Source organism: Denticeps clupeoides, chromosome 10 (assembly GCF_900700375.1).
Source record: "Denticeps clupeoides chromosome 10, fDenClu1.1, whole genome shotgun sequence".
Classification (NCBI taxonomy): domain Eukaryota; kingdom Metazoa; phylum Chordata; class Actinopteri; order Clupeiformes; family Denticipitidae; genus Denticeps; species Denticeps clupeoides.
Genome location: NC_041716.1, coordinates 14,314,806 through 14,335,157, shown reverse-complemented (window position 1 = coordinate 14,335,157; position 20,352 = coordinate 14,314,806). Strand labels below are relative to the sequence as shown.

The window sequence follows — 20,352 nt, the reverse complement described above, 5'->3', positions numbered from 1 at the left end:
AATCACAAAAAGCAGAGAACACAAGGTCCAGTGAAAAATCGTAAATGATAAAAGAATTTATTGAACAAGAAATGTTTAATCCTCCTCCTCTTCCTCTTCATCCTGATTGATCTGGAAGTAGCGTAACTCATAGCTTTCCTTGGTGTTTGCTACAACACGGAGCCAGTCCCTGAGGTTGTTCTTTTTCAAGTACTTCTTGGTCAGATATTTAAGATACCTGAAATTAAACAAAAATAGGTGACAAATTAGAGTGTAACATGAAAATTCTTAGTTGTACATTTTTTTATTTTTTTTACTGTATACCGAACAAGTATTTTAGACTTAACATTTTTTTTTGTCACTTTTAATTAATTACTATATTAATTTTATGGAAAACCTAAAATATAATCAGATTTTGTTGTGCATTATCCAAAGTGAAGTTACTATATGTTTTAGAATGACATATAGAATGTAAGTAAATCAGCACCTACACTGGTACAAGTCTTCGATATATAACATGATCCTAGTTCCCCCCAATCTTATTGGGACAATGCAATAATAGACATTCCAATCAACTTTTGTGCTTAAAACACATTAAACACTGTTTTGGGCCATATAATCCAGCCAAATACTGCATGAAATAAAGCAGACAGCCATAAAAAGTGATCATGTTGATCCAAGGCAGCTGCGATCAGCATGTCCCCACTGTAGTGACAGCAGAGGATGCGACTGTTGCCACGGGGTCACATGCCAAAATGGCTCCGGAGAGGGTGTCAGACCGAAGATGTAAATGTCCGTGGTTCAATCCCGGGTTCTGCCACTGATTGTTGGACTTTGTAAATATTGGGGCAGTGGTGGCCTAGCGGGTAAGGAAATGGACCCGTAATCCGAAGGTTGCTGGTTCGAATCCCCACACACTGCTCCCCGGGTGCCTGTCATGGCTGCCCGCTGATCACCAAGGGTGATGGTTAAAAGCAGAGGACACATTTCGTTGTGTCACCGTGTGCTGTGCTGCAGTGTTGCACCATCACTTCCACTTCATGTCATGGCCAGAACGGATGGTACAGCCCAGGACTACATCCCCCAGAGTCCCAGGACTACAGAAGAGGGTTCTACGTTGATGCCAAATGGATCTTGATTATTAATGGACGAGGTTATTGATGCCATCCCCGGGTTGGCATACCTCTTGGATAAGGGCACCTCGGAAGACACCGTGATCTTGCTCTTGTTCCGATCGATGCTCACAAGGCCACCGCCGAGATTCCCAGACTTCCCGTTGACTTTGATGCGCTCCTGCAGGAACTGCTCCTGTAAGGTGTGAAATTAGCAGGCTCAAAAATAACCAAAAAAATTAAAAATTAAAGTTAAAGGAAGCACGTCGACGCATCTTACGAAGTTGCTGGCGTCCATGATGCCGTCCTCCACGGGATGCGTGCAGTCCACGGTGAACTTCAGGATCTGCTTCTTCTTCTTCTTGCCTCCTTTGCCGCGCTGCATTTTCTGAAATTGAAACGGTCTAATTAGATTAGGTCACACCTTCGCTTCTCCATATTTCCGTGCAAATGAACGTCTTCCAAGTTTTTATTGTCATTTTTCCGCAAATACAAGTCAAGCTAGAAGCACACATATTTCAACCGATCCTCATACATCGGGGGAGAAATTGAAACTTTAAATCATTACATTCATTATCGTTTTTATCGAGTGTAAGGACACTGTGATTTTAAACAACATAGCGGCGAGTTATTCAGTTTCGTGGCCTCAGCACAAGAGGCTCTTTAAACTTCACACGGGGCAGGTGAGCAGGCTTCAGGCGAGTCTGCTGATTCTTAATAAGCAAACGCAAGTGGGGCACAATAATGCGCGAACTCCAAAACCCCGGAATTTTTAACCAAACAGTAGCCACACGAGCCATACGCACCACCGGAGCCATGGCGAAACCCCGAAAAGGGAGAGTCCCAGGTGCGCATGCGCCAAGCCACCAGGCTGTGCGGCAGATCGCCGAGTTCATCGATGAGATCGAGGATTCGATATTTGTTGAAATTTTGACCTTTTTTTTTTTTTTTTGCTTTTTTATGTGAAACCTAAGAAAAACATTATAGAATCTCCACACCTCAAAAATGTGTTTGAACTAGATACTATGTGCTGAACTAGATACTATGGTAGTGTAGTTCAGTGTGTGTCTTGGGGATGCTGTGAATGAACTGAGAGCTGGTTTATTTTAGTCTCCTGCCAGCAGAAGAGAGGTAGGTGTCTGGTTTCTCATTTGTTATCGGACACTGGGCCTGGACACATGCTGCCCACCCTCCCAGAGGCAGCATTGTGGTTCTTTGTATGTCATAACCTCAGCATGTCACTCACACCGGCAGCTGCCACACTAGACAGGACTCCTGTAAGGTAACACGCTGCCATATATATTTTCTTTGTACACTTTACTTTACAAACATCAAACGACTTTTTATTTAATGTATCTCTGAGAGACTTTTTAGGTTTCACAGATCGTCCTTTATTTCCAGATGTCTGGGGGAATCTTCTCCCCATTGGATAATCTTTTTGACCTGGACAGTGCAAATTGCCACCCGCTGGTGTGCCATTTGTGCCACGAGCAATACGAAGACCCCTGCCTGCTTGAGTGCTATCACACTTTCTGTGCCAGCTGCCTACGAGGTAGAGCCATCGACAGCCGACTTACCTGCCCCTTGTGTGGGTAAGTTTATTGTGTGGTTAAACTGAAATGTACTGTTTATAGCGTAATTGTGGCCAAGGATTACAGTCCATGATTCAGCGTTGTTACGCTTGTGATTAGAGCCATGTGAACCCAAGTGGCAGTTCACCTTCAGACTCTCTTGGATCCGGTTTATAGCACAAACTATGATGAGGGGACAGCTTTGATGACTTTGTGTGGTCTCACTTTGGCTGTGCCAGGGAGCGGTCAGATGGCGCAGCAGGGATTACCTGAGAAGAAATGAACAGCTGGGACATAAAAGCAGCTTGGGTTTTAGCTTGCATTTGAAGAGATGTGATATTCTGCTAAATGAAAGCCATTATGACACCAAAAAATAAATAAAAAACGCACAAACACACACACACACACACACACACACACACACTGTGCTGATCTGAGCCTTCTGTCAAGAGGAATGTTTTTATCCATCTACCATCTGTGTGGATAGAGAAAGTGACACTACAATTCTGCACCCATGCTGGAAAACAAATCTGGTCTAATTTTCTGATCTGATGTCATTTTAAAATGGAAAATATCATAGTTATGATTGCTGGGCAACTGAAGTTTTCTATCATGATTAAATAAATAGAAACCCTTCTTGTCCTTTACAACATTGTTTGAGGCTATTTTTATCAGTGACACATTCAGCATACGCTCTCGTCTATCTAGGAATTCACAGCGTAGCTATTTGCGTCCTTGTTGCTATGAAAAAAGTATGAACAGAAGACAATGAAATAAGACTCACAATCAGTAGATACAGGGACAGTCCCTTTGGAGACACTCAAGGTTAAGTGTCTTGCTCAGGGACACAATGGTAGTAAGTGGGGTTTGAAACCTTTCACAGCTGAAACCTCGCTACTGTCTTTCTTTAACTTCATGAATGATTCCAAAGGCGGATTTGTTTTGCGGCAGGAACCAGTCGGTTGTGAAAGGCATCACCGGGCTTCCCCCAGAAGACCGTCTGCTGAAGTTTCTGGTGGATAACTCCACGGACAGTGAGGAGACGGTGCAGTGTGCCAACTGTGATCTGGAGTGCAAGAAACAGGTACCACAGCTTTCTCGTCATCAGATGATGAAATGGGAGTGACTATGGAACCAAATGGAGGGATCTCTCCTGTCTCCCGACAACAGGATGCAGATGCAATGTATTATTGCAACACTTGTAGTCAGCCACTCTGCACAGCGTGCAGAGAAAGCACCCACAAGGCCAAGATGTTCTCACGCCATGAGATTGTGTCCTTGGCTAAGCGCACCAAAGAAGCCCATAAAAAATGTGGTGTGTATGAAAAAAAAACCTTCACTATCCTATTTATTCATTGTTCTGCGATGACTTTTGATCTGAAGTGACTGTGATTCCTCAGCTCTCCACGGAGAGCTCTATATCATGTTTTCTACAGAGAAGAAGTCCATGCTGTGCATCAACTGCTTCAGGGACATGCAGGTGTAAGTGGCATCTGATCCTTTTATGACACTAGTCTTTGTATGAAGGAATTTCTTAGCAGCTTTTGTTCAGCGTGTGTATGTGTGTGTCACATTCAGTGAGAACAGAGCGCACTGCATTGATATTGAAACAGCATATATGCAAGGCTGTGAAAAACTGGACCAAGCTGTCTTAGTAAGTGTTGTTTTACCTTTTCATCTACATTTACATGAATGGCATTTAGTAGTGACAGGGACAGTCCCCCCACAGACACTCGGTCTTGCTCAGGGACACAATGGTAGTGAATGGGCTTTGAACCTGTGACTGTGGTCTCCGGGTTCGTAGACGAGTGTCTTACCCACTAGGTTTCTTGGACAACCAATAATGTTTTTTAACAATGCATGAAGTTTGTCGACCTTGTGCCATGTGAACACAACATCTTTTAGGCTGTGAAGGAGCTGCAGACGTCAGCACGCGAGGCCATCGTTCTCCTGAAAGCCATGATCAATGAGGTCAGAGCAAATTTGGAAGAGGAAGAGAGTGCCATCTGCACACTCTTCAACAGCATGCAGGTTAGTGGCCACGCTGGGCTTCAGCAAAGCAGATGAACACTGCACTATACACTATAAAACCGACTAGAAACTGCACCATGGAGAACATTGACTCAGCCTATGTACCATATGTTTTCATTTTTAGGAGAAGCTGGCGGAGCGAAAGAAGATTCTGCTGAAGGCTGCTGAGAGGTGACGTTTCCTTTTAACGCTTCAGTAACAAACAACGGTAATGACGCAGGCCTTCAGCCTGGATATTTGTCCTCCATTGTCCTTCTGCCAACAAAGCACTAGTACAGTCAATATAAACTGCACATGAAAGAGTGGACAATGGTGGCCTGGCGGTTAAGGAAGCGGACCCGTAATCAGAAGGTTGCCGGTTCGAATCCCGAAAGCAAAGCACCGTCCCCACACACTGCTCCCCGAGCGCCTGTCATGGCTGCCCACTGCTCAATATGGGTGATTGTTAAATGCAGAGGACACTTCTTGCTGTGTGCAATTCAGAAGACATGCTTGGAGTTCCAGCCTGTTCATTCTACCGGTTCTTAAATGTGTTTATGTAAACTGGAAATAGTGCAGAAACTACATTTGGAAGGGCTAGTGGGCTTGCATAAACCAGGTCTAGTTATTGGATTTTCAAGATGTTCATTTTAATCTTGACCCAACCATCCAATGCCATGAGCTCAAATCCAGGTCCTAGCTTTGTGTGTGTGGAGTTTTCAGGCTCTCCCTGTGTTTGCAAAGGTTTCTCAGGTTTCCTCCCTCCTCCCGAAGATATGGCCACTAGGCTGATTGGTGATATTCAAATTAACAGTTGGTATAACTGTGTGAGTGATGGTGTATGTACCGTGTGGTGGGATGAACCTATTCTTGCACCCATTGGGCTCCAACTGCTGGGTTTTCATCTTGCTAAGAGAAAAAGCAGCTTTCATTTTTCTCAGGAGAAACCAGAACAATAATCATAGTTGAATAGTCACAATTGAGAGTATTAAACCGGACGGTTGTTCTGCATTGTTTCTGTGAGAAACATATTGGTTCAGCAAGGACATCTGTTTTCAACCCACACTCTTTCCCAGTGTTCTGCTGAAGCGGTATCAAAACAGGAAACCGTGCCAGAGCCAAATACATCAATACTGAAAGCAATCATGTTCCATCTATGTTCCAATCCTGTTACACTGGTTTAAAAATAGTTAACTGAGACCACTGCTTTATGCACAGGGCTCTGGGGTGGATTACTGAAGAACAGCCTCATGCAAAGGGAATGAAATTATGAGCATGTGATGCGTGAACAGGTTCCTCATGGCTGGTGAGTGTATTGCTGTTTAAAAGTCCAGTTCTGGGATGTTCACTTATGGTCTCTCTTTGCAGTCAGCATGAGGAGAAAGAAAAAGCATTTAAGGAGCAATTGTCTCACCTCTCTGCCCTATTGCCCACCCTCCAAGTAAGAACCTCATGGTATACTCATGGTCACCTTCTGATATACAGGCTGGATACATGTTCATATATTTCTACATGTTTTCACTTGTAGAGCTCTGAGTACTGGACCTAACAGCACTGTGGTGTTTCCGTTGTTGCCTCTCAGGTTCACCTTGTCACATGCTCTGCGTTCCTGAGTTCTGCCAATAAATTTGAGTTTCTGGATATGGGCTATGTAAGTAGAAATGCTATTGCTTATTGTGGTGTTGGATGGGGGAAGCTGCAGCTCCATGTATCAAAAAGAGGACGTGTTCCTGGGACACGTCTGGTCACCCCAGCACATGTTAGTCCCTAAGAAACGGTTTGACTCATTTATGTAGCAACTGATGGAGAGGCTGAAGAAGATTGTGAAGCTCCCCCACCGCCTGCGGCCTGCTCAGAGCAGTAAGGTACGCCTTTGACGCTTACTGTTTGCGGTGGACTTAGGCATTTACACTTATGTGGTTGTCCCCTCTTGTGCTCCTGTGGCAGGTTCACACAGAGTATCGATCCGAGTTTGCTCGCTGCTTAGAGCCTCTGCTGTTTCTGGGTCAGCGTCGGTCGGTGTCCGTCACAGGCAGTGTATCAGGAATGGCCAGTTCAAGCTCTCTGTAAGTCTTTCTTTTTAAGGCTGTTACTGCTCAGTTTCATTTGCAAACATACACAATCCACTTCAACATTATGACCACTGAAATGTGAAGTGAATAGCATTGGTTGTCTTGTTATAATGGCACCTGCTGAAAGAGTTCTGATTCTGATTGTTGTATATGGGTTTGGGTAGCAGAAGGCCGGTCAGGGTGTCCATGTCCCCTCCAAAAGTGCCACTGATGTCCCCTTGAGCAAGGTTCCCTGCCCACACACTGCTCCCGGGCGCCTTTCATGGCTGCCCACTGCTTACTATTGCTGTGTGCAATTTAGTGATTTAGGGTTAAATGGATAGAATGGACACATTTCGTTGTGTGCATCATGTGCCGTTCAGTGTATCACGGTGACATTGACTTTCACTTATGGCCATACATTTTAAAAAGAGATCTGCACATGGTCCCATGGCTGCACTGTTCCTCCAGGTTGCAGTCATCCCTGTCAGTGCCTTGTCACTCCCCTGCAGCGAGTTACTTGTCTCTGAGCTCCTCTGTGGTCAGGAAACCAACCTCACACCGTTACATCAGCACTAAGGTCCTACTGGCCGACGGGGACGAAACCCCCTTCACAGAGCACTGTCGCAGCTACGAGAACAAGTACCGGGTGAGAATGAGGTCTAGGTTCTGGCTTTTTTCCCTATTACTGATCTGCTTATATAGATCCTGTCACATTTGACACAAATTAATACATTTAATAAGTGATTTATTTAGCAAGAAAATGACTGCTCATTAAATAATGATAATAAGAGAAATTGTGCGGTAATTGTTTCCCAGGCTATTCAGGGTGAAATTCAGAAACTGAAGGACCATGTGCAGGAGATTCACAGGGACCTGACCAAGCATCACTCCCTCATCAAAACCGACTCCATGAGCCTGATCCTGGACAGGTCCATGCAGATGGACAGACTGATCTCCAGCGAGTACTCCTCTGTGGAAACCATGAGGAATATGTTCGAAGAGGTGAAGATCTCATGGTTATGTTTGAATAATGTAGTAAGCACTAAGTGGTCATATTGTTTTTGAATACTGGATGAGGGTGGTAGTAGCCTTTTAGGTAACACACTTGAAACTGTGACCACAGTTACTAGCCACTTTCTATTGTGTCCATGAGCAAGACACATAGCCCTGAGTGTCTCCAGGGGGACTGTCCCTGTAACTACTGTCCAGAGTGTCCAGTCACTCTGGACAAGGGCGTCTGCTAAATTATGTAAAAAAATGTTTACAATACAAATTTTCATTTGATTCAGTCAGAAATCTTAATGTGCCAACGCTTCTTGGTTCTCTAACAAATTGTTGCCAAAGAAATTGAAGCCATGTCATTTCATGTGTACTATTTTACCATCACAGTGCCTAATTCAGACAACTAAATGCTATTTGAGGACCTATGAGTGGGATATTGTTTCATCATTTGGCCTCTCTTCCAGATCTGGGAGGAGACCTTTCAGAGGGTTGCTAACGAACAGGAAATATATGAAGGTAAGCTACATCATTAAACATGCAGCCATCTTGCTGAAGGCTCTTTTTTTACTTTGGGTATTCTTTTTCCAGCTCAACTTCATGATCTGATTCAACTAAAGCAGGAGAACTCGTATCTGACCACCATTGCCCGGCAGATCGGCCCCTACATCCATTCCATCTCCAAAGTCAAAGAGCGCCTTGAGCCGAGGTATTGAAAACAGACTGAGACCAGCCTAATTCTGTTAAAATTTTAGAGCCTGTGTGTCTTTTTACAAGAACAGATAAAAGAAAGTGTATTCATTAAGCAGGATCAAAGAAACCAAGGAATCAAAGGACGACCGGACAGAGGCAATGCTGAAGATCTATGAGGACAGCAGCAGTAGCAGCACCAGGCAAGCTCATTTTTATGGTCTTAGTTAAATACACTCCTTTTGTTAGAGATTTTAAAAATGCTTTATGCTCATTCTCCTAGTTCTATAGAGTAAAAGAGTTCTGCTGAAAAGAGGCATCTCTCCTGTTTGCCTGCACTAGAAACGACCTCACACGTGCTGGAGATGATGGCCACGAGGATCTGGAAAGCCACACCCTTGCATCATCAGATGAGTCCAACCCCAAAAGCAAGGAGTTCTACAAACTCAGCAAGCAGAAGGGCCCTGCAGAGCTGTCAGCAAGTCGAAAGGAGATCCCGCTTTGATACCACTGGAGGAAAAGAAGTTCACAGTAACCCCCTCCTCAAAATCCCAGTTCTGTCATCAGATAAAAAATGGTTAGAAGTTTTGGGGCAACTTTTTTTTTTAATTATTATTATTTTGCAAATATGAGTAACAGCACGTCAGTAACCTCCCAGACTACCCTTCTGCCCTCAATACAGTCTCAGATATCACTGTTCAACCATCTATCAGCAGCATCAAACCACAAAACTCACAAATTAAATGCACTCATTTCCAACAGCATATGTATATCTTTAACCCTTGTGTGGAGTCCAGTTTATGGGATGGTGTACAGTGTTACATGTACACACGTTTTCACAGGAAATGAGCCAAACTCAAGGAATTGCAGGATTAAATTATAACAACAATTTGCATAATTTTAAACACAGGCATGGGTCCCACAGAGGTGAACTCCACACAGGGGTTAAATATCAGATCTTCTTTTACAGTATTTCTCTTTCAAATGTGTAGAAACTGTAAACCACATCAAGCTCAAACCGCTTACAGCATTACTCTGCTACTTGTGTCTTGTTGGGTTTAAATATGTATTCATGATGAGTCAGATGAAATGATGAATGAATTCCAGTAATGATCCCTGAAGAAAGAACAGCATGAAAATATGAAAAGCAGTGTGTTGGTTTTTGGTAGATTTTCAGACAGCGTCTCTGATCACAGGCCAGGTTAAGACTATTGCTCCTTGGTCACTATGGCAGATGGCATATTCTGCCACATTTAATGAAACATCTAGCGCATATTTGTAATGCCGCAGCCACATTTCCAGTGTTTCAGTGCAGTATAATAGAAAAGGGAAAATAACTAAATCTACTAGCTACATAGGTTTAGGAAGGTGATTGTTCTCCGCATTCAGGGCTATTTTTTTTCCCCAAGAACCTTATGGAATACTCATCAGAGGCAACTGAAGTTGGTCCAAATGAAATTTCATTTAGAAAAAAAGAACTAGCATAAGTGAATGTGAAAACATGCTTATATTAATATTCTGATGGGAGTGCAAATATTAATGCCCCTAAATCCTTCACATTGATTTTCAAAGCCTTAAGGAGACAGGTTTGTGTCAATTCTTCTTGAAGACCAAATGTTAACCCCCCTTCCCCACCCCACAGATCTACTTGCCTTATAAATGGCCAACAGGGTCTAAAATCTGCAGTGTTATAGTGGCTCTTATCAAAGCAGAGCAAACAGGGTAGATGGATTAAAAAAGAATAAAAAGTGGAAACGAGGGACATTTTTAGAGGGACTAAGAAGACATAATACATTAAGACATAACAGGAGATGGAGTGAGATGTGGATGGCAGACACAGTGTGAGGTGCCGGGGGTGGGAGGAGACATTGCGTGTCTGTTGTGCTCCGCTGTACTCAGAGCAGGGCAGCGTCCAAGACAAAAATCTCCGTGCCAGTCTGCCTGTACCACGATCTTGGTCCTGTGGGACTCCCCCAGTGAAGACCACCAGGCAGCCCTCGCTCACAGTGACAGTCAGTGGTGCCCAGAATGCGTCAGGGGTTCAACCTTGACCTCTGGCGTCCTACGAGCCCATCCTTATGCCTGAGATGAAGGGAAGACCAGTAGGCACCTTCCTCTTGTATTCTATGTAGTCCTCTCCAAAGAAATGGATGAGTGAGATCTCCTCCTCCTCCACACGTTCTCGGAAGAAGCGCCAGCTTGCTAATGTGTAGCCCAGAAGACACACCGGATTACACAGTATCACCTGGGAAACGGGCACCACACACAATTTTTTGCATGAAACACTAAACCATATGCAAATGCGTGACATTAATGAATAATGTCTAATTTGTACCTGGGTACCAATGCTCCAGTAAAACCACCCTACATAGGAGGGGTGTCTGAACAGAGAGTAAACGCCACTGGTGACCAGCACATGGGTTTGCGCCTTCTCGTTCTGGACAATATGGTTGAAGTTGGAGCCCGCCGTCAACATGGCCGACTTTCTGAGGAACTCTCCTCCTACAACCATCAACATCCCCATCAGGCTCAGCCATGGCAGCTGCTTCAGGTCTGCAACAGGGAATCAAAAGCCACAGAATCACGAGACACTTTTAAATTGTGCAAAAAAACGACAGATAAACGCGCGTGACCCGACAGAGACGAGCAGCACACCCACCTGGGAGTAGCAGCTTCTCCAGGGTGAACTCCAGCCAGGACGAGACAGCCGCTACAGTGTACTCCACACTGTGATTAATGAGGAAGGAGTCCAGCGACAGGCTGCGGGGGTTAATGATGGCGGTGACCAGATACTCGGAGTAGTGGAAGAAGGACAGCGAGCACATGTACCTGCAGGACGATGATAATACACAATCATGACAAATGTGAACCCTTAATAATCGTGTAGGATTTTAAATAAATACCAATTAAACCACTGAGAATAATATACTCGTATACACATACAGTGCTCAGCATAAATGAGTGCACCCACTACATTTATCAGAAAACCTTTAGTACCTTTCAGAATCAACATTTTTGGTGAGATACCATACTACAAAATACTCTCACAAATGTGGGCCATTGATTGCTAAGATTTGTTAATTTACACACTAAAAAAAAAAGTGATTTTTCTAACAAATCCATTCAAGCCCATGTTGCAAAAATGAGTACACCCCAATAATAGTCTTAGGAGAAAAGCCGCACTTAAGACTACAAAATTGGGATAAACAGGTATTCAACCAGGGGTGAGTATTTAAGAGGCGTCCAGCAGACAGGTGACTTAAAGAAGAGCCCTTCCCATTTCATGCTGTCAGCAATTGCTCCACATGGAAGAGAAATTACTTTTACGCCAAACAAGGTGAGGGCTACAAGAAGGACACCAAAGCTTTACATATCAGTCAAAATACTGTGGCAAAAGGGATCCAAAAATTTAAGAAAGATGGAAGTGCAACCATCTTACAGAGACATCCAGGCCATCCACGGAAGTTAACATCTCGACAGGAGCGTCTTCGGCATGCAAGTTCACTGCAGTTAGCTAAAGCAGTAGAAAGCCAAACTGGAGTGACCGTTTCCCATGACACCATACGCAAAGGAAGCCTCTCCTAAAGCCCATGCACAAAAAAGCATGCCTAGGTTTTGCTAGGGCCCATTCTGAAAGAGATGAAGACTACTGGTGATTTGGAACTAATGGTTGCATGGTGGGGCTGCATGAGTGCTGCTGGTGTTGGGGAGCTGCATTTCATTGGTATCCTGAACTCAACAATGTACTGCTCTATACTGAAGGAGACGATGCTGCCATCACTCCGTGCACTTGGTCGTCGCGCACTTTTCCAACACGACTATGATCCCAAACACATATCTAAAGCTACCGTTGCATTTCTGAAGAAGAACATGATGAAGGGGATTGAATGTCCAAGTATGTCTCCTGATCTGAACCTTATCGTACACCTGTGGGGATTTTTGTCAGAACAAAAAAACCTTGGCTTTCATAAACTACCCACAATCCAGTCTGCTGCCCAAAGGTTTTAGCTGCTCCGGAACAATTTTATTCTCAAAGAATGCTGAGAAAAGCGGCAAGTTGAGCATCACTCTCCATCCAGCATTCAGGCTCTAAGAGGTCATTCTTGAAGAATGGAAAAAGATAAGATGTTGCAAAAGTCTAGATGTAGTTGTTTTTGTTGTGTGGTGTATTTATTTTTGCTTCAACTAATTTTAGGAAAACTGAAGATTTTGTGATCTAAGTTATATTTTTAACCTTAATTTCATGCTATGGAGTTAAACAAGTGTTCAATAAAACCCAGCCTTGTGAAATTTCTGGAAATTGTTCTTTTGTTCATTGAGCTACTGATTAAATTCGTACTTTTTAAAGAGGATGTACTCATTTATGCTGAAAGTAAATATGAAAGTGAAGTGATTGTGAAAAACTGCAGCACAGCACACAGTGCACACAACGAAGTGTCTCCTCTGCTTTTAACCCATCACCCTTAGTGAGCAGTGGGCAGCCATGAAAGACGCCTGGGGAGCAGTGTGTGGGGACGGTGCTCAAGGGGACCTCAGTGGCACCTTGGCCATACCTTCGGGATCCGAACCGGCAACCTTCCGATTACGGGTCCGTTTCTCAACCAATGCCCCAATATATACATATGTGTATGTATATATTGTATGTGCCAGTGCTGTATTCTTGTGCATTTAAATATTAAACATGAAGGAATGCACTGATTTCCTGTACACTGGCATCCAGGGATCTAGGGATGAAGATCCCTGTCTGCAGTGGACAAGTTCTGTAAGCCACTGGCTCAATGACAGACAATGCAGTACAGATGACAGGGACATGATTCAGTTGTGACCACTGGCACCAGACTGCCACCAGCATCCGGCCGATGACGTGACTGGGCACTTACCAGCCAAAGTGCGTCCAGGTTGTTTCGGCAAAACTTATAATTAACCCACATCCGCAGGTAAACCCGAGGAAACAGGCGCGCACAGCCACCTGCGACAAGTTGAGGACATGAATTAGTGCTCCTGCATGCATCCCCCATCCCTCCTCTGGCCAAATCCAATTAAGCAAGAATAAACTGGGCTGAGGCAGCCGTAATGGGATTAATCTGGCATTTTAACACGAGCTGTGGTGCGTATATTTTTCTCACAACGTGAAGGGGATTTAGTGAGACAAAGTTAAAATCATGTGATGCTCTGGTCTTGATGCATGGTTGACCCACCTTATATAGAGGTCCCTTGTATATGAGCAGCAGGAAGCCGTTGATTACGGTCAGATGCAAAATAACAGCGACTTTCCCGTTCACTCCAGTCAGGTAGTCGAATATCCAGTCGACGTGACCCGCTGCCGCGGCTACAAACGGAATGATAATAACGCCGAGGCCACATAAAAAGCTGAAAATACTTACTCTCCCCTCTAACACCAACTTACTGCCTGCCATGTTGAAAACCGAGCGATCGTTCAACGAGATCTCGCGAGGTTTCGTGTGATCGCTGTTGACTCCTCCCATTTCCTTATTTGTTATTCCTATGCCCACCAGGTGGCGCCAAAAGGCTGTAATAATGAGGCGTGAAAAACCTCCCCGTTCAACCTATAATACAGATGTTATATGTTTGTTTAAAATATAATAAATATATAATATAAAATAAAATATATTTAACGAACAGCAGAACAAACCCGTATTTGTTACATGGCAGTCATGCTTATTTAAACATACTTGTACTGTATTTAATCTGTTAGATTAAATTACCAAAATGTTGGTTACAGCCATGCATATTTCAGTCAAACCTAATCCACAATATTGGCAAAATCACCACACACATTGAGAAAAACATTAAAATCCAAACACAATTTCCAGTCCCCCATTGTAACACACCACAAAACAACAAAGCAGCTGCTGCAAATAAAAAAATGAATTATTCATTATTTTATTACATTTACATTTACATTAGACCATATTATAGACATAACATATTTTAAACATGTATTCATCATCATCATGCAAAGCAGGCAAACAAAATGTAGTCTAAAAGGCCACCAAATTTGTGTTTGATCCATTTTATCCACATTATAGGCTACACAGCCACAGTGATATGCTCCTCCAGGGAGCTACATCCAGAGCTCCTTAAGACAGGAACATACAAGATGAGCAAGGAATCAGAGCTAATGCAAAAAGATTAAAATGGAGGCCTCACAGAAGATTTAAGGTTTTAATAACAGCGACAGAAGAACCCAGCAGACCTTCCCATGGCCAAAGCTGCCCGGTGACAGCTTTAGTCTGCTTGCCACATATCACTGGGGTTTTTCAGAACAAAAAACCTTGGCTTTCATAAACTACCCACAAAGGGCATTCAGTCTGCTGCCCAAATGTTTTAGCCCGCCTCGGAACAATTCTATTCTCAAAGAATGCTGAGAAAAAAAGACTAAGCTTATCCATATGTCCATGAATTAATATTGTCTGTGTTGGGAACTAAAGCTCCTTATGGTCTCCCATAGCCCAATAAAAGCACAAAAACTCCTTTGATGTGCTGAGTACAATTCGTATTCAGTGGTATCCTCAAACCACTATGTGTTCAAATACAGCGCTCAGCATTTCTAGTGTTGTTCATTAATATTTTTAAGTAGCTGGCATGCCGGGAACAAAAGCCTTCATTCCTTGCTTGTAAATGACTTAATTATGTTTCTGAATAAAAATTGAATGAGCAGATGAAAAGATTACACAGAGAATATAATTCTGCAGCTAAAATGAATTCATGGGATGAAACAAATACAGATTCAAAACATGCAGCCATTCAATTATAATTAAGGGATTTAATCACCCTAGACTTAAAACATGTTGAAACCAATGCTTCTTTTAAACGACCAAATGTAATTAAATAAAAATTCTATGTAACTATATAGCATAACAAAGATCGGAACAATCCTTAAAACTGTGCACCTCGCATGCATGCATATTTTTATTTGCCCACTGTCTAAATGTACCACAGCAACATAGTACTGCCGTCCACAAATATGAAACATTATATTATAGAATTAGGATAAACTCAGTATATGTAAACCCATGCCATGCATAGATGGTCAAGCTGCCAAAAGGCAGTTATTTGGAATCCTTTAGATGGGTGTTAATGCCCCTTGCCCTCTGTGTCCAGTATCTGCCTCCACACAGCGACCTTTTTTTTGAGACACATGTGAATTTCGATGAAAATGAACAAAGCATCGAAGCCCTGAAAAAAAATGTTAACTTAGTTTTAGACAAAGAAAAAACAATGTTTTAATTTAAGAATAGTTGTCAGTGACACATGATAACATACAACTATGTTTTTACCTTCTTCACACATACAGTCATCATAGCACTTGTTGTTAAGGCCGCGGTTGTGCTGTTCACAGATGTGCCGTCTAAGATCACAACAGGACCCTGGTGCAGGAAAAGCAGCAAAGTCAGAGAAACAGCAACAGGGTTTTCCTTACCATGGACAAAGTGAGGCAGATGGGGCACGCCGACCAGGGAAGCAGTCCAGATGATGATCACATGACTCAGACATTCCCCCCTGACGTCCTGATATTCTTCTAGTTTTCAGGTTCTTGTTTGCTCTCCCTGCAATGTAAAATACACTGCAGAGAATGTGTCATGCCTACACTGAAACGGATTTATTGCAGCAAAGTCGCCTGCACCTGTATTTCCTGAGAACGTCCAGGTGTTGGATGGTCTTGTGTGCTCAGTCGAGTGAGGCCACGTTGAGTTTAGAGCGGGAATGTCCCCCTCCTGCTTAAGTAATAATATTAGAATTAATACATACAACACCAATTAAATCCAATTATATCCACAAATAATTATCTAGTAATTATAAAGGAAAATTCAACCCGTAGCCTATGAACCAGACGTTCAAAAAGTCACAGGTTCAAACCCCACATTGTGTCCCTGAGCAAGACTGCTGATTGTAATTCACTCTTTTTAAGGGCGTCTGATAAATGGGTCACAGGCAGTAAGTTACCATATTTGTCCGTGGCACACCAGAAACAGGATTTTCTTCAGGACCAGGATGGGGAAAAGACTGACGACTGTACTTCTGCTCTTCAGACGCATCACTCAGGTCTATTTCAAACTCTGCAAAACAACAGCGAAGTGGTACAGGGTGGAAACATCAGTCAGCTTTTGTATGGCTGTGCATGGCAGCTGCCAGAGAACAGTAGAGCACAACTCCTAACCTTCAACGTGATGTTTTCTTCCACTCCCCCTCCTCTGACCAGTTCCCATCTCTCTTTTACCTGCAGGGCCCACCTTCAGCTTGACTGGGCTCAGACCTTCATCTTCAGCCCCATCATTCACAGACCAAACCAGTGTTGGAGCTCCGCTTCCATTACCCTGCACCACGTCAGCTTTATTTTTATGTCCACTGTCTCTTCGTCGGTGTTCTGTGGTGGCCAGATGCTGAGTACCGGTTGTCCCTTTGTCAGCCACCCCACCAAGTGTATGTGAGGTCCTCTGTACAATTTCACTGCTGGCCTTCATCACATAAACAGAACAGATAATAACTGCGGTGAGGCACCAGGACAGAGTCGCCATTTTAAGCAGCAGAGGCCTTCTGTAATATAAAAAGGAGTAACAGTTAGAAATGACAAGTGGTGTGAACCTACTAGCACATTCACACACTGATTGTTTTTGTCATTGTGACACACAGTCCAGCACACAACAAAATGTGAGCTCTGCTTTTAACCAGCATGACAGGCGCCCGGTGAGAAGTGTGTGGGGACGGTGCTTTGATCAAGGGGACCTCAGTGGCACCTTGACAGTTTGGGATTTGAACCTGCAACCCTTCCATTACTAGTCCACTTCCATGCCCGCTAGGCCACCACTGCCCTTTGTTGTAGATCGAAACATCAGACAATCCTTTAATCCCAAGTAGGTACTACGTTTATGAAGTATGATGAAGTATAAAATACAAATTTTTAATAATTTTGCTCATAATTAAATGTCTAATAGTTCTGGTTGGCAAGGTTTTGAACAAACTGAGTTTATGCATTTGAAATAATGAAATTTGAATAAAAGCTATAAAAAATTGTGCTTCATGATTTTACAGAACAAGTTTCTTTAATCTGACTGTATTTTATTTCCAACGTCTCATCAGTGGGCCAGGCGGTGCAGGGCCCTGAGATAAGTAGCAGAGGATTTGCATCAAAGTGGATTAAATAAGGAGATGCCTTCGCAATTATCATCAATGTCAGCTCTGGTACTAACTCAAAATTCAGAGTGGTGCCTTAAAAAGCAATGGAAATAAAACAAAAGCTGGGTGAATGAAAAGAAAGCAACTAAGTTTTTTGTAAAGATGCACTTTATTGGCGGACACAATACCACGCCCTGGCTCCCTTCGTGGGGAGAAGCCCCAGGAGCAGGCCAACACAAGTTTTATATATCATACAGAAAAATGGTTCTTTCCCATTCACTTTAATAAGCAACAGGTAAGGGTTACATGCCACCTTTGTCCTCAGGCGTTTCTGGGCGTAACCTCCATCTGACTCCATCCCTCGACCACGACACCACCGCTATCTAAGGTGTGCTTCATCTGATGTTAGTATCTTCCACCAATAGGTCTTAACACTGGGCATCGCTGATGTCTGACTTTATTCACTAAACTGCCTGAACATGTGACAACATTGTCATATGAACATGACCAATTAAAACATTAGGCCGACTCATGGTCGTTTTGTTTGGAGGTCAACATGTTCCAGTATCTAAGGTTAATTAGAATTATGGCCTTGTAAATGATTATATACAGTACGGGCCAATAATTTGGACACACCTTGTCATTCAATGTGTTTTTTCATGACTATTTACGTTGGTAGATTCTCACTGAAGGCATCAAAACTATGACTGAACACATGTGGGGTTATGTACTTAATATAAAAAGGTGAAATAACTGAAAACATGTTTTATATTCTAGTTTCTTCAAAATAGCCGCCCTTTGCTCTGATTACTGCTTTGCACACTCTTGGCATTCTCTCGATGAGCTTCAAGAAGTCATCACCTGAAATGGTTCTCCAAGAGGTGTTCCCAGAGGTCCCTTGTTGGTCCCTTTGCCTTCACTCTGCGGTCCAGCTCACCCCAAACCATCTCGACTGGGTTCAGGTCCGGTGACTGTGGAGGCCAGGTCTCCACTTTTTGTTAAGTATATAACTCCACATGTGTTCATTCATAGTTTTGATGCCTTCAGTGAGAATCTACCGATGTAAATGGTCATGAAAACAAAGAAAACACATTGAATGAGAAGGTGTCCATTCTTTTTGGCCTGTACTGTATGTCAATGATATTCCATAAGATTAAACAGTCTAGTTAATGACAAATTAGTCTCTGTACCTGGCAGTACATGCATAGAGTTTCTGGATCAACTTGGCCCGCTGGCACCACCTTAGGACTATCTACTATGGCAATTTTGTATGTGACAGATGCACAATATGGTCGGAATCCAAACCACAAATGCCGCTGCTCTGGTGGAGTATGGTATTTGCCCAGCAAATCAGACAAAACCAAGTGAAAAAATGAAAAGTGGATCATCTCCATCAGGAACATTGAATCCACATAAACCTGCATCTTCATTTCACTTTAGCGTATGTACAAATTGAGCTTTGGGCAACTGTTACTCCCTACACAGTTTCTCCCTCTTTGAAAGGTAAAGTGTGCCTGGGGCATAATGGCTGAGCATGGCACTTTCACACATCCACAGCAGAATGGCTGCAGCCTGTTGACTGGTAGTTTTGAAATGAACGCTGCAGGCTTCGTCCGTTTATGATCCAAAACCATGTTGTATATTACAGCTCCCAGACGAAAGGTGCAAAACACAAGCAGAAATCCCAATAACCCAACCCCAACATGCACATTCATCATCATACCACTGATTGTTGCAAGGGTTTATCTCATTATGACAGTGTTCTGTCTGTTTCATAGTCTCTTTTAAATAAATGACCCCCTTTGCTGTGCAAAATAGTTCCCTCAAGCATAATTTTTGGCACCAGGCTGGGAAGTTTCTAATTTAAAGTCTCTTTTCGTCATTATATACACATTAACATGATTAATGCATGTGGGAACACGTGGCACTTGAATTATGTTTTAATGTACTATAGACAAAATGTATGTTTTTCCCTCTGTAAACCTGTAGGGTGTTTAAAAAATGTAGTCCACTGCTCTGGCACCTGATTTAATTCTGGAAAATCCACTATTTTCCTCAAGATTGTTTACTTGGGATGATATGGATACAATCACAACATGATCTGTTATAATACATTAAACTAAATTGATTAAAGATTTCAAGAGGAAAGGAGAATACATAAATGCCTAAAAGCAATGCAGAACACGCGCTTTAATACATAGAATATAATGTCACATCAGTGTAAAATCCGACTGGACATTATTTTCAGATTATTTGCAGTGATTAGAGAAAAATATTAGAATATGTCCTTACCTCATATACAGGGTTACAGCTTCGAGTCAGTGTGCGCACTGGAGGAATGGTCCTGATGCTGAGTGCGCGGTAACTAAGACAGGCGATGTGAAAGGGGCGGGGCTCCAGGGGTGTAACTGCAGGAATAGATGGACTCTACGCCGTAAACTGTTACACATGCTGGTCTGAATCCAGTCTGAATCCAAATCAGGATTCAAATTCTAATTCTGTCTATAACTGCCTTTTACATACTTTATAATACACATTGACAGAAAAAAATCAGCAGGAGCATTTGCACTACAATGGATTTACATTAAGATATAAAATGTGCAGTACTGGGAAAAAAAGTCGAGCTCTTCCTGTAGGTGGCGTTAACAATCCTTAATAATTCCCAGTCGAAACACAAGTGTCATATTTTTTCATCACAGCCTATAGATGGCGATATACATGTAAACAAATAAATCCATTATTTGACAATGAGTACCTCTGTCATCAGAGTTACAGAGAGTTAGACTGTTGTTTAATGAA

The 20,352-nt window shown here is 42.8% G+C and overlaps 4 protein-coding genes across 6 annotated transcripts; 1 reads left to right on the top strand and 3 right to left on the bottom strand.

The window, feature by feature from the left end:
• Window positions 1-36: 36 nt before the first annotated feature.
• LOC114797629 (60S ribosomal protein L22-like) lies at window positions 37-1,948 on the bottom strand. Its single transcript, XM_028992542.1, has 4 exons — window positions 1,898-1,948; window positions 1,372-1,479; window positions 1,163-1,287; window positions 37-217 (listed from the first exon to the last, which is right to left on the bottom strand). Exons 1-4 carry the CDS (start codon window positions 1,907-1,909, stop codon window positions 76-78), a joined length of 387 nt encoding a protein of 128 aa, XP_028848375.1. The 5' UTR covers window positions 1,910-1,948; the 3' UTR covers window positions 37-75.
• Window positions 1,949-2,176: 228 nt separating this feature from the next.
• On the top strand, window positions 2,177-17,269 carry rnf207b (ring finger protein 207b). 3 transcript variants are annotated; one of them, XR_003751041.1, is made up of 19 exons: window positions 2,177-2,373; window positions 2,493-2,683; window positions 3,614-3,746; window positions 3,833-3,977; window positions 4,063-4,144; window positions 4,241-4,316; window positions 4,568-4,693; window positions 4,818-4,864; window positions 6,041-6,113; window positions 6,255-6,323; window positions 6,469-6,537; window positions 6,620-6,738; window positions 7,195-7,372; window positions 7,543-7,728; window positions 8,193-8,244; window positions 8,317-8,434; window positions 8,532-8,618; window positions 8,758-8,992; window positions 16,664-17,269. XR_003751041.1 is itself a non-coding variant. In XM_028993806.1 (18 exons), the coding sequence occupies exons 2-18, from the start codon at window positions 2,493-2,495 to the stop codon at window positions 8,918-8,920; spliced, it is 1,914 nt and encodes a 637-aa protein (XP_028849639.1). In that variant the 5' UTR covers window positions 2,177-2,373; the 3' UTR covers window positions 8,921-12,709. The 3 variants fall into 3 exon arrangements, 2 of the variants coding, with proteins under 2 accessions (XP_028849639.1, XP_028849640.1); XM_028993806.1 differs by lacking the exon at window positions 16,664-17,269 and having other exon boundaries at window positions 8,758-12,709; XM_028993807.1 differs by lacking the exon at window positions 16,664-17,269 and having other exon boundaries at window positions 2,178-2,373; window positions 8,535-8,618; window positions 8,758-12,709.
• Window positions 9,001-13,856, bottom strand: icmt (isoprenylcysteine carboxyl methyltransferase). Its single transcript, XM_028993809.1, has 5 exons — window positions 13,614-13,856; window positions 13,296-13,384; window positions 11,075-11,244; window positions 10,751-10,968; window positions 9,001-10,660 (listed from the first exon to the last, which is right to left on the bottom strand). Exons 1-5 carry the CDS (start codon window positions 13,830-13,832, stop codon window positions 10,478-10,480), a joined length of 879 nt encoding a protein of 292 aa, XP_028849642.1. The 5' UTR covers window positions 13,833-13,856; the 3' UTR covers window positions 9,001-10,477.
• On the bottom strand, window positions 15,331-19,891 carry draxinb (dorsal inhibitory axon guidance protein b). The gene is made up of 7 exons (XM_028993808.1): window positions 19,846-19,891; window positions 16,598-16,974; window positions 16,384-16,496; window positions 16,064-16,157; window positions 15,894-15,986; window positions 15,717-15,806; window positions 15,331-15,615 (listed from the first exon to the last, which is right to left on the bottom strand). Exons 1-7 carry the CDS (start codon window positions 19,848-19,850, stop codon window positions 15,503-15,505), a joined length of 885 nt encoding a protein of 294 aa, XP_028849641.1. The 5' UTR covers window positions 19,851-19,891; the 3' UTR covers window positions 15,331-15,502.
• Window positions 19,892-20,352: the final 461 nt, after the last annotated feature.

Excerpts from the sequence above, each read along its gene's own strand:
- rnf207b (XM_028993806.1), top strand. The coding sequence starts at position 2,493 with ATGTCTGGGGGAATCTTCTCCCCATTGGATAATCTTTTTGACCTGGAC. Across the intron at positions 3,747-3,832 it reads ATCTGGAGTGCAAGAAACAG|GATGCAGATGCAATGTATTA; the intron begins GTACCACAGCTT and ends TCCCGACAACAG. Across the intron at positions 4,317-4,567 it reads AACTGGACCAAGCTGTCTTA|GCTGTGAAGGAGCTGCAGAC; the intron begins GTAAGTGTTGTT and ends AACATCTTTTAG.
- LOC114797629 (XM_028992542.1), bottom strand. Across the intron at positions 1,288-1,371 it reads TCATGGACGCCAGCAACTTC|GAGCAGTTCCTGCAGGAGCG; the intron begins GTAAGATGCGTC and ends CACACCTTACAG. Across the intron at positions 218-1,162 it reads GAGGTGCCCTTATCCAAGAG|GTATCTTAAATATCTGACCA; the intron begins GTATGCCAACCC and ends GTTTAATTTCAG.
- icmt (XM_028993809.1), bottom strand. The coding sequence starts at position 13,832 with ATGGCAGGCAGTAAGTTGGTGTTAGAGGGGAGAGTAAGTATTTTCAGC. Across the intron at positions 10,969-11,074 it reads GGAGAAGCTGCTACTCCCAG|ACCTGAAGCAGCTGCCATGG; the intron begins GTGGGTGTGCTG and ends TCCCTGTTGCAG. Across the intron at positions 10,661-10,750 it reads ACTGGAGCATTGGTACCCAG|GTGATACTGTGTAATCCGGT; the intron begins GTACAAATTAGA and ends CCCGTTTCCCAG.
- draxinb (XM_028993808.1), bottom strand. Across the intron at positions 16,158-16,383 it reads GTGTGCCACGGACAAATATG|CAGGAGGGGGACATTCCCGC; the intron begins GTAACTTACTGC and ends TTATTACTTAAG. Across the intron at positions 15,807-15,893 it reads TCATCTGGACTGCTTCCCTG|GGTCCTGTTGTGATCTTAGA; the intron begins GTCGGCGTGCCC and ends TTCCTGCACCAG.